This window comes from Ambystoma mexicanum, chromosome 11, assembly GCF_040938575.1.
Source record: "Ambystoma mexicanum isolate Mex_15411 chromosome 11, UKY_AmexF1_1, whole genome shotgun sequence".
NCBI classification, from domain to species: domain Eukaryota; kingdom Metazoa; phylum Chordata; class Amphibia; order Caudata; family Ambystomatidae; genus Ambystoma; species Ambystoma mexicanum.
In genome coordinates, this window is record NC_090934.1 from 572,614,260 (window position 1) to 572,627,642 (window position 13,383).

The window sequence follows — 13,383 nt, forward strand, 5'->3', positions numbered from 1 at the left end:
TGCCTGTAACACATGCACCCTTTACCTCTCTGCATTAAAGAGCGTCATTCCAAATTGCACATCCTGACTTGCACCAAGACCACATAAATTACCTCATCCAGGGGAGGGTGGTGGGTGCTCAAACCTGCAATTAGACTCACATACACCCCTAAATAAAATGCTCGCTCTTGCCCCCAAACATAAAACAGCAGCAAAATCGCCATATATGGACGGGAAAAAAGAAGAAAAAAAATAATCGCCATAACCAACAAAGAGCAGGTTGGGATGACTCCAGACCCCTAAGACATGGGATATATGCCTGCATGCTACCATCCCATAAATAGATCCCCTCCTGCAGGCAAGGACAGTCCTTTCAAAAACGTCACAGCTCACAAAAATGTACATGGTTATGCCTCAAGGCACCTTTCTTGGGTCGGTTGCTCCACAGCTCTGATCCCCTCGCAGGGGCATCCTCGCACATGTCGAGTTTCCAAAATGGGTGCATCTAAACAATAGGGCTTCTTTGTAAGCCCAAATGCCCGGTATAGGCAAGCACCAGCAGAGCAGGGTCTCTGCCGTGGTAGAAAAACAACTCCCGAGCTGAGTGGCAACAGGATGGATCATTATCAAACACCGCAGTTCTAGGCATGAGGAGGCAGCATTATCAGTTAACCAAGTGTGTCCTGGTTAGCACCTTCTCATAAAGGAGAAACCCGGAAGCCCAGAGCACACTACACTCGTCCCCTGTCCCACCGAATCCAGGAGAAACATCGACCCCCTTGACAGTCCTGCAGAATAATCACAACTCCACCCCATGTCCTTCCTTTACATACACAGACCAGTCCCCCCCGCCCCCTCCCCCATTCCTCCTCCCCTCTCTCTGGCCGCCTGACATACAAACACCTCACAAAGAAAACGCACACACTGAAGAAAGGAAAACAATGGCAGATTAAGAGCGAGAGCCGAGTGTATGGGCCTGATCAGACACCAGGCCAGGCCTCACCTGTGGTACTGGGACTTTGCGAATGGGCAATACCTTGGACCTCATTAAAGCACAGTGGAAAATGACAGAAGCACAGTCAACTTGAAAAAAAACAAGGCCCAGCTGGTTCTTCGGCCATGTCATCGCCAAGCATCGGCAAGTTGCCATGCCAACGCCACAGACTGCTTGCGAACTACTCTCTCTCATTTCTCTTTTAGGGTACCAATGTTTTGGCCATAAGGTGGCGCTAGTGCCACCAAATGTGCCAAAACCAATGAGAGTTGGTTGGGGGAGAGGGGTGAATACATGAAAACCATGCCAGCGGTCGGTGCAGATCCCCAGTCAAAAACCAGTTCACTAAACAAGGTTTCAATTGCAAGATTAAAGTTCGACACGTAGCTTTGAAGGTTTGTGAGGAAGACAACAGGCTACATAAGGCTTGTACGCTTACGCAGAGAGGTTAAAAGAGGCGAGGCCGCCGATTAGGTGAAGATACCGGAGGCAAGTCGCAGCACAATAACCTCCAACACGGAGCAAACAGCACAGATTTCAAATCGAGGGGAGCAGGGAGTATTGTTTACTGATCTCCGTGAATTACACTAAGCTTTCAGAGGTAGTAGTAGGGGAGGCAGTGGTTATATTGCCAGTTTACTACAGAAGTACTCATTAAAGAGGAAGTCAGGAAGATCATTGTTTGGCTAGCTTACATTGAAGGATTGTATAGCCTCACACCAGTAATACAAATGCAATTCGTGCAGGATTCCTCCCACTTAATGGCCTCTGTTATTTCAGAAAAATGATTACTTCTAAATGCTGTAAGGCGTTCAGTGTTCTCATTTCTCAATTTAATGTTACCCAAGGAGTGTATTCCATCAAACTAAATACTGGCTACCTCACATGTATATTTAGCATTTCTGCCATGCCTTGCAATCAAAATGCAAAGATCTGTCAACACTGTCATTAAACCCACAAAGTGTTCATGCCCATTTTATTCCTCATGGTCCTCTGTGTTGGAGTTGAATACCAAGCATAGTAATGGTTGCACAACTCAACACTACAAAAAGAGCACGATTATCCAGTCAATCACAAATCCCTGTGGCATAGAATTACACAACAGTGCAGACGAGTATTACTGGTTAATTAGTCAACGCTTAATAGCAAGGCGCGAACCAATCTGAAGACCGCGTGCACATTTTTCAGAAAACTGGGCCCAAGTCGTTGCTTGCAGTGAAGAATTAGCCCTGTGTGAGATGTCTGGCTGACAATTTCACAAAGCATGCCCAGTGCACGAATTACTGGTTAAATGAAGCCCAGCAAAAATAGGCCAAGACATAGCCATAGACAAGGCTCCAAAGCAACAAAGCCACAAAGGTCATATTGAACACACAATATTCCCTAATTAATCAGTTTGATTACTACACACCCACAGGCTCAATACGTAATAGCCAACACTAGTACTATAATTTTGAGGGCAACGGTGTATCATTTAGCTACACCTTGACTTCAGCACACCTAACTTGATTAAAACAACCTGTACTGCCACGACCTTTGAAAGTTTGTGCCCCGATTGAAGTACACGTGCCACTAGCCATTCGTGAATGATAATTTGCTCTTGAAAATTACAAATGGGTGTATTTCTATGTATGCACTGATGTGTGTTTGTGCTGAACTGGCATTAATGCCTGGAGATGAGACTTATGCTGGCAAGTAGCTGGAGATTTTTAGTTTTGGCTACTAGGTGGCCCTAAGCGCCACCTCAAGGCCGAAACGATTGCATTAGAGTACAGTTATTGACAAAACGCCATACGCGAGGGACACATAGCTTGCAGGTTGCGTTTGGTTATTTACCCACACTATGTCCATGTGACTCTTTCTGACCATTCCCACCCACTTCCTGCGCCTCCCCGCCCCAAAACACAACCTCCTGGGCTCTCTTTGAGCTGCCTTTATCAAGTGTTACCATCAAACGTTGAGCTTGAAGTGCTTGCCATTGTTTTTTCAAAGCAGTTTTAGGGTTAAGGAGTTTGAGCTCAGCCCTTCATCCTTTCGAGGTCGATAAAGGAGCACCACACACCGCGGGTAATAAACAGCGCTCAAATGCCCGAGTGTTTGTAGCGCTATATACATGCAACATCATTATTAATTATTAGGCATTTGCCGGTCACTGCTGTAATATGCCCAGGTACTCGCACCATTGTCCCAGTTAATATCGCTGTGGCAGTGCATTTCCCATTGCTACACAAAAGCCCAAACTGTTGCCAATGCTTGTTACCCTTATCCAGCTAATTGGAGATGAAACGCTACTAGCAAGTTCAAGCTACCCCTTTATTACCAACATTTCATAACAAATTCTAGCAGTGACTAGGCTGTGCAGACAGCGGGCTTGCAGGGATGTAGTCAACGATCAAGCACATGCCACTACGAGAAGGCCAGACATTAAAGACCACAGGCTTATATCCCCACAGTGGCCCCAGTTACATTAGAAAACGCATCATCAACACTACCATTTCACACATCCGCTGGTGTTCACCTTCGAATCAAAGAACCAGATACGCGTGTGTTCGCAATAGGTCACATATTTTTTGGTTCGCGAGAAGCTCAGAACAATGCATTCACCCAAGACAGTTAGTTTAGATGTTTCTGTGCCAAATAAAGAAGAGAGCCTCTAGAGGTCCCACAATCTCACTCACCATATCGGGCGCCACCAACCAGAGTAGGAATGACGATGGCCAGCAAGCCCAAAATGGTAAGGAACGTGGTGGTCTGCTAGTGGATGATCACTCATTTTTAATCAAAGGGACATTGAAATATTTCAATGTACAACTAGAAGAGCATATGAAAGGGACCAAAAAGAACTCCAACGTAGCATAGATAGCAAGGTGGTGAACATCACAACCACTTCGAGGGATTCTGTGTGAGAGGGGAAAAGTAGTTTGAAAGAAGTGATTTTGTATCAAGGCTGGTGTATGGGAGTGATCATCGTTGAATACAATTATGGATATGCTGGGCTACGGGGGGGGGCAGTGGGTGGTGCGGGTCAGGATTATTGGTTGCAAAACAGTGACTGGAGTATCAACAGGAAATGAAATTGTGCCACACATTTCTCTAACACCTTCCATTGCCTTCTACCATGTTCATAATGTTGCTCAAAAGTTAAAAAAAGAAAAGCAATGTTTTCAATTTCTGACAACGGCCGGTCTTCCTCTCACCTTATCCATACGATCTTGCTGGACACCAAATTTCCCACCGTAGCCATGGGAAGCGTTGGGCCCGGTTTGCAGTTCCTTCTCTTTAAGAGTTTGGTGTTCTTGAGAAACATTCTCTCGCAGTTTGTGGATGCTGTAAGAAGAACAGAAAGGGGCACCACACATGGTTAGACGAAGACAGTTCATAAATGTTGTAGCACTTTTGGGGAGAACACACAAATAAGTCACAATCTTCACTTCAGTTGGTCTCATTGATTGACTAGGCAAACATGAGTGAAGTACATTTATTAAGATCGGTAGCTTTTTATGCCTGAAGCCGAGTAGTGTAAGCAGATAACATTTTCAGTGAGGGGAATGTGATTCAACATCCATGCCACAGTAAAATCTTAATCAAAGAATAATTGGCACAGCTGAAAGAGTATTCAGATCTGCGAGAAACCTGAAGGTGTCTCTGTGAGTCGTCCCCGGGGATCTGTCATCCAGGTGGCCAGGACACCGCCATCGCTATTGGATCCAGTTCCTCAGTTCCTGGTGGGGCGGGGGGATGGGGGGGGGGGGGGACCAGTGAGGGAAGATCACCTGGATTGGGGATCCACAGGGAGTGGAAGTGGGCCACCAACGGCTGAGACATGGTATCCCCTTCTTATAACACCCCCATCTTACCCCGTAGGACACTTAACACTCTAGTCCCTCACCTTTCCAACACAAACACTTTTGCACACCACAAAAGACGACAGACAAACACCAGAGCCGTCTACCTGACATGTCTCACCACAAGGGTCAGGCAAAAACAAGCAACAGACCAGAATAACACTAACACTAACACTAACACACACACACACACTAACACACACACACACTAACACACACACACACTAACACACACACACACTAACACACACACACACACACACACACTAACACACACACACACTAACACACACACACACACACACACACACACACACACACACACACACACACACACACACACACCCCACCCCCCCCCCCTGACAGCCCTTCCCTTCCCCACAGAACTAAAAGGTGGAGCATGAGAACCCAATACGAGCAAGGCAAACCGCACGAGAGAGCTAACTCAGCACAGCAGTTCAAGAGGAGGAGAAAGACGGCGCAAATCTAGAGGGTGCCAAGGAGAGAAGTGACCTTGCCCTTTCCGACCAAGGCCTGTGAAACCTCAGCAGAGGGAATCGTAAGACCGCGAACAATAGCCAGCGTGCGTTGCAGCAGATGTGAACAGTACACAGGGTCCTCCTCCGCTGACAACCAAGCCGGGGAGAGACGCTTGTCCCCATGGTACCGGCCTTGACTGCAAAGACAAGCGAAGCCAAGAGATTCATCACAGCCGGTGAGTCGAGGGGAGAGCCGATAAGAAACCGAACTGTGTTAAACGAAAGTATCAAGCGGCTGACGAAGTAAAAAGAACTGTTGATACGCAAGGGGAAAGCCAGCATAGAAGAGTCAAACATCAGGTGGGTGTTCACTCTGGAAACTCTGGGCGATTACCCTGTTGAACTACCGTAACCAGAAGGCCTTGGAAGAAAGCCGAGAAGGGGGTTAAAGTGTCATACAGGGGTCTAGTAAAATTCTCTGTACAGCCAGAAGCCTTTCACTGACAGATTGTGAAACTAAGGGAAGTGAATCCCACATCGTAACGTTGACAAGAGTGAACCCGACCAAGGGATGCAGATAAAAGGGGGCGAAGTCGGAAGTCCCAATGAATAGTGTGTTGACAAGAGTTAACCTGGCAGAGGGATGTCCACATTGAAATGTTCAAAAAGACATTAAGATTTGTGAATCAAACAGATGTCACAAAGGAGATTGTGTTGAAAGACATAGTGAACCCGGTGGAGGGAGGCTAACAATCGGAAAAGGTCTGAGCCCGGAAGAGAGGGACCCAGGGATGAAAAGACATCACCAACGTGCGAGCAGAAAGGAACTTTTCTTTATTATTTTGTTGAAGACATCAGGTCCTCGGGGGCAACAGACTTTTTGTAGAAAAGAGACAACCACTGAAGGCCCCGATAAGCTGAAAGCAGAACTGTTAGCTCGTGCTTGGAAAGCTTGAGCGTGTACTGTGCATCCAGAGTACTACCTTGTACTGTGCTCAAAATGTGGGGAAGAGAGACCGACTACCGCATCCCGACTGATTATCTTTCTTTCCTGTGAATCCTATCCCACCTTCTTTGTATTCAGCGTAAGGATTGGCAATAGGTTTTTCTTAGTATAGGCCTTTTTATTTGACAAGACGCCACTAGGACTGCCTTATTATTAGATGGTCGTAGCTTGCTCCCATCTTAGATTTAGGCGTTTTTCCAACCCGCATATACAGTTTAATAAACACCCTTGAACTGTGATCACTTGTGTCTGCCACCAGGAGTTCCTTCCAGATCTGACTGGGGGTCAGATTAATGATGTAGCTTTCCCATTTGTGTAATCTCTGCACAACCTCTGCTGCAATGCGTTCCAGAATCCCATCATTTGCCCTCAATTAGCCAAGTGCAATGTCTTGCAATGCCCACAATAGTAGTCTTCAGTATGAACATTGTGTAAGGCACTGCCTAGTAGGTCAAGTGGCCACAAAAAAGAACCCCCCAAAGCATCTTCATTTGTATTATGGGCATCTACTGAGAGTCTATCTGATCTGCCTGAGGTAAACGGAGCAAGGCATGCTCCACTTTTGAAGGGTGCTGAACACATATTCGGATGGCAAAAAGATGCTTTTGAAGGGCGCAATTGGAGTAGCCAGGGCAGTGCTTGGGCACAAAAGAGCATGGGCATGCCCTGGATATCCCTTAGTTCCATATTCATGGAAGACTGCAATTAATGGAAATTACAAGTTGACACTCATGGAGGCACAGTCAACTATATTAATCAATGCAAGAGGAGTTTTGGGCAATGGCACCAGAGTGGCACCATAAAGCCACATAGTTTCTCAGTCACAACCAGCACCCAAGAGGGAACTTGGAAGTTGTGAACCAAAGCGGAACAGCTACAAGTGTCTCTTTAAATAAGGAATGGTAGACGGTTCATCTGAGAAAAGCCCACATCTACCAAACATCTACTGGAATTTGGTTCTAGTCAATCACCACGAGGTGCGGCTGTAGGCACAATCCTTTGTCGTATGTGTCCACTCCGCATATGATGGTGGTCTGCATAAAAAGCCTCTCTACTTTCAACATTCAATTTAGGATGCGCAAAATGTGCTCCAAGCATTTAAAACATTCAATTTAGGATGCGCAAAATGTGCTCCAAGCATTTAAAACGGGATACCCCTCAACTTGCACATTTTTTTTTTTACTTTTGTCTCTGCATGCACTGAAGAGGATTTAAAAATCTGGGCTGAAGCGTAGAGGAGACTGGAGAGGGAACCACAGCAGAGGCACAGTACACAGCCATGGTCCCGCTAGCGTGCGGAGTTAGGGAGAACGGGGCAGTGAGCCAGGCGCAGCACTTGCTCACGAGTGCAGGTGCAGCAAAGTTCCGTCTGTAACGTGTGTAAGCTGCGACCGCTTCCGTGTCCACGTGGAGGAGCTTGCTTCATCGTCAGACGCACTCCAGGAGCCACCATGCTTTGTGAAGCGAAGTCGTCCTTTTTTTGCCAGGCCTCCTGGTTAAGGCCACTTCTGAAATGGCATCCTTCTCAAGACTGAGAAGTCAACATGTCCAGGCTGCAGGTTGTTTATGTTGTTTAGCGCCATCTTATGGCCAAAACATTGGTACCCTAAGATCAAGTGCTGCTCGTCTCTGGAAAATCAAATGATGCCTGGGGCCCCACCAAAAAACCTTGCATTTTTTTCATAACCTGAGCGATCAAAGGCCTCTTCATGAGGCAGCATTTCCAGGCACCCGATGTATATATGTCAACTCTGTCCACCAACTGAGATCATAAGCTTTGTTAAAATCTGAAAGGTGCTGCCCAACACCCTCGTCCTCGTTGAAAGCTTCAAACTGCCAGCTCAAAAGAGGTTTTCCATTACGGAGAACAGGTGTTTGCAGACTCAGCCAGAACTCACGTTGTAGGGGGAATCGTTAGCACTCGCTGGCAAGGCAGATTAGATAAGAAGGCACAGTACAAGGAGCAACCATTGAACAGCAATATATTGCAACAGTGTCCCATCATCGTGACTGTGAACACGAGGCGGCCCAATGCATGGGGACACAGTGTACAGATTGGAAAACTGATTTGTAATTCATGTGGTTACTATCGCACATCCTGTAGCTTTTGTTCAAACTGGTTTTGAGCTTAAAGCACATGACCTTTGATCGAAATAAATATTTTCTTGGGTTTAGACGCCTGAATTAGTGCCTTCTCCCATTCAGGAAAACTGTCAAGAGCACACTGCACTATGAAAAATTAAATGGTGGTTGCAATCGTGATGCAGGAAAACAGGTGAAATGGGAATCTATGTGAATATTTCGAAAAAGGTTTTATCGTATAGTAAACATTTTTAACGAGACTTAAATACTGAACTCTTATATTTTGGGGGCCCCCACCTCCCCCAAACTCCTCTGTTTCTCTAGGTCTATAACCCCAGCCTAATCCCCTCCTCACCCCTTTTACTTCCTTACCCTAGCCCCAGATGTGTTTTTCAAAAGAATTGTGTTTTTTCAGTATTTTGGATTCGTTGAGAAAGGTTTTCGGTAATTTCTAGTCGAAAACATCACTGGATACTATGAAATGAAGACCCATGCCCACCTTGAGTGTTTAAGAATTTAACAATCACTGTACAACTTGGTGACTCCATTAGAGAAAATCAATTCCTCTTTTTATGATGAAAACTTCTCAGATGCACTCACATTTGAGGTCGTAAGACCACTTTTGAAAAAGTCTTGAGCAAGTCGAAAGAACCTCTCCAACTGTGCAAAGCTGCTCAAGAAAGTGCTGGCCTCAACTTCAGGCCTTCATTGAAACCAGTATTATTTTGGACCAATACAGGCTGAAGTGTGCAAATACATCTGTAGTTGCTACTCTCCTAGGCAGAGGGCAGTTGAGCTAACATTGAGCTGGTGCTACTGGATCTACTCACTACCTCCAATACTGTACCTCATCACCAGTTGCAAAGGTATGGTGTTCGCTGTGCCCAGGCCTAATTAGCAGATGGACAGCAGATTTCCAACAATCCATACCACTCAATACCATGCACCTTTGAACATGGAACCCTGCAGCAAGTGGGGTTATATCCACTGCATTTAACTCGATCCTTAATCTCAGATCTTTGGTCGCCATGCGTACAATGACACCATCTGATTTGAAAACTAACCAAATAACCTGAAAGCGGTGACTTCTTTCATGGACAGTCTTTTATCCATTCAAATTTGGATGTAGGCTTATCTGAAAATAAATCCGACAAAAGAAAGAAATCATGGTCATCAGCAAATCAGCCATGCTTGCCCTCGCAATCTCTGGCCCCAACCATTAGGAACATACCTCCAACCCTCCACGAGAGTTAACGTAGTGGTCCACATGGACTTTATCTTTTATAACACGCTTAAAACCAGAGACCAGTCTCTCAGCACGTGACCAAGATTCAAACCTGTGCTGTTCTGTATTGTCATGGTTCCAAGCCAAACGCGTTTCCCCAGAACTATCCTTCAAACTTAAAACTTACCATGGAATCCCAGGTTGGTGCCGTTCAGAAAGGTTTCTTCACCTCAAAGAAACCTTTGGGCAACTGAAAAAAAACATTATCCCTGGCGTTATCCGATTTTGACTACTTAAATAGTAGACTACTTAAAATAGTATTGATCATGGTCCATCCAAATATCTGTCCAATCTTCTATAGCACACAGAATGCAACAGTGTTGCAGTCCCTGCAAAGGTGGACGTGGAGAAGGGAGTTATGTTTAAAGACCCACATATGGCCAAAAAAACTGGTTAGAAATGAGTGTCTGGGTTTTTGCAGAAGAAATTCAATATATATTACTGTGCTTGTACTTCCAACTCTGAAACTGCACTCCATACTCCGAATCCAAACATATAGGTTCAGGAGAATGGGAGATTGGGAAGAGAATCCGTCAATACTGCTTGCCTCAAATTCCCTCCTGCGGTCCATAAGGGGTCTTGAAGACCCTATATAATTTATGAAAATTCCAAGATTTATTTTCTCACGTTACTTAGCCTTATTGCCCAGACGCTTTGTGGGTCTAGCCAATAATGCTTATAAAAACACACAGCTGTTGAACCGATGCGAAGGGTGACCCTTATTTCGGCGCAGTCACTGGGCACAAAACAAGGTTCCGGTGTCTTGACCGATGAGCTGCTGTTGATTGTCGACATTGTGCCAGTACTACAATCATACGGTCCGTCCCCAGGGAGCCAGCAGGCGACACCAACCCCCTCTTAAGGCTGCACGAAGCATCCCCTCTTGTCTGGCCCTGTTCGGCCATGGAAGGCTGACCTGTCCAGAAGCACCCTGCCTACATGATTTAAGTTTCCACCCGCCTTCACGGTATGTCCACAACAGTAAAAATGTCATCCCGTCTCCCACGCTCCAATATCATATCCCCCACATCCCTCTTGCTCCCTTCCTGGGCCTCTCCTCCACCCCTCACCATGCTGGCGATTCTCCAGCCCTGCTCATTGATCCTGCCACACACAGGCTGCCAGGTGCCCCCTGCCTGAGGACCTCTACCATGCCTCTGCAAAAATCAGGTGCTTCTGGCTTGGCACGCAAACTTCATGGGCGTACTCACCTTTTCGTAGCCACAAAATGACACCCCACCCACAATGGCCATCTAGCACCCCCAAGACCATCACTCACCAAACTTTCCAGCATTCTACTATCATGAAGCACAAGCCCACACCCCTTGCAACACCCATGACAACCAGTAGCAAAGTGTCTCTAGCCCACAGCACTACCCATACACAACTACACAACCACCTGACTATATAGCCCCAATGGTACTGCAACCCCTAGCACTAGGTCAACCATGAACCTGATTGAGAACTCAATAGTACCAGAAACCATCACCACAAGAACACTGACCTGCCCTACCCCTGGCAGAGACATGGCGGGCACTGACCAATCCACCCAGTTGCCCCTGAAACCCAATACCCAAATAGCTAGCTCCTCACCTGCTATACTAAAAATGAGCATTAATCAATGGCAGATTCCTTCCAGCTCATGCACTCAACATCTCAGACCTGATCTCCAAAGACCTAGACCTGCTGGCCATCACAAACATGGCTTCATGCTGCCTCTGGATCAGCCTTATTAGCTATACCCACCCACATACACCATATATAGAAATGAGAGTGAGACCAGAGGCAGATGGGGTGGCCATCATTGCCAGAGACACCCTCCACTAAGGGAAATCACAAACACCTCACTCCCCACTGGTGAATTGCTCTCCACTAAACTAACTTATGCACACCACAACCATAACCATCCATCTCACTCCTCACCTCCTCCTTAGCGCCAAGATGCCTCGGGTGTACGTGCGCTCGACAAATTTCATCAACATAACATAAGATTTATCGCGCCCCAGGCCTGCCACCCATTTGAAGAGAATATCTCGAAACTCCTATCAGTCAATACGAAAACCTCCTCCAAATCCTTGCTCATGGGAGACATCAACATGGGGCCTTTAGACCCTACAGCCACTAATGCCAGGTCCCTCTCCTCCCACATCGAAGCATTAGGCTTCAAACAAAGGATCCTCAATCCCACGCACTCTAAAGGTCGCACCTTAGACTGGGTGGCAGACCTGAACTGTAACCTTTCTATCACCTCCAAAGTACTCTGCCGATGGTCAGACCATAATATCTCCTTGCCAATGCCCATCTCCCCTCCTAAAACAGCAAGAAGCTTGCCCCCTATAGTAACAAGAAGCTCCTGCAACTTATCTGCCATGAACATCCTACCCTTGCTCAATGAACTCATCTCCTCACAACCTTCCTCTAAGATCCCTGCCACCCTGTTTGATCCTTCCAATCAAACCCACAGCCGAGCCATCAACACAGTGGCACCCCTGACCCAACACAAAGCCAACCCCACAGTACACACAAAATCCTGGTTCTCCCCCGATGTTAAAACACTTACTGCTAAAAAGAACAAAAAAAGTGTAGCAGAAACTAAATTGGACAAAGTCCCCATCTCAACCTTCGCCCTAGCAAACAGGAAATCCCTCAAGCCAAATGCTCCATGTATAATAGAATTGCTAACACTAGCTCAAGCTCCCACAAGCTCTTCTCCATACTACGAGAGATTGAAACACCTGCACCCCCACCAGACAATCGCACCAAAGATAAGCTCTTGGTTCCTTGACATCCAAAAAGCATTGAGACAAAATCCAGAAAAAGATCAGCCATAAAAAACATCTTTCCCAAAGTCAACACTACTGGGCCCTATCAACCACCTATAGCGGACTCTCCCAACCTATTCTACTTCAAGTCAGTGTGCACATCACAGGTCATTTTAAATCATTAATCATTAAAGGGCTCAAACCTTCTAGATTTCAAGGAGATATGCCCTGCGACAGTCATAAAAGACTAAGCTGTCAAGCTTGCCCCCTTCATCCCCAGCCTCAGCAACACCTTGTTCGCCACAAACTCTGTACCAACCAACCTGAAAGACACTTGGGTACACCCTTTGCTAAAAAAAAAAAAAAAAAAAAAAAATACACTCGACCCAGCCATCCCGTCCAACTATTGCCCCATCACGACATACTCATTCCTCCTAAAAATACTAGATTGGGCTGCATACCTTCACATCCAATCCCACCCAACAATCTCTTGAGCCTACATCAATCAGGTTTCTGTTTGGGCCATGGTATGGGAACTGCCCTCCTAGACTTAAAAAAATAAATAAATAAATCAATCAATTGGACGACATCAAAGACACAGGCAATGCTGCCCTCCTCGTTCTGGACCTGTCGGCAGCCTTTGATTTAGTAGACCACCAAATACTCTGCCAAAATCTCACCACCGCAGCCCACTTCTCTACAGAAGCGGTAGCCTGGATTTTATCCTTCCTCTCCAACAGCACTATGAATCTTCTCAGACTCCACAGCAGCACCCGACCCGGTCTCCTGCGGAGTTCCACAAGGCTTCGGTGTCTCACCAACACTGTACATTATGCTCACTAAGCCAATCTTCGACCTCCTTGATCACCTAGGCATCTCTTTCAGTAACTATGCGGATGGCACTCGGCTGCTCCTCCCCCTAACTGGCAACTTCTCCACTGACTAAATCTC

The 13,383-nt window shown here is 46.3% G+C and overlaps 1 protein-coding gene across 7 annotated transcripts in view; it reads right to left on the minus strand.

The window, feature by feature from the left end:
* Positions 1 to 13,383, minus strand: part of CTTN (cortactin) — a 382,583-nt gene that overhangs the window by 152,009 nt on the left and 217,191 nt on the right. For all 7 annotated transcript variants that reach the window (XM_069623419.1, XM_069623423.1, XM_069623421.1 and 4 more), the window contains exon 4: positions 4,171 to 4,300. In XM_069623419.1, coding sequence (XP_069479520.1) covers positions 4,171 to 4,300 — 130 coding nt within the window. The remainder of the gene's footprint in view (positions 1 to 4,170; positions 4,301 to 13,383) is intronic.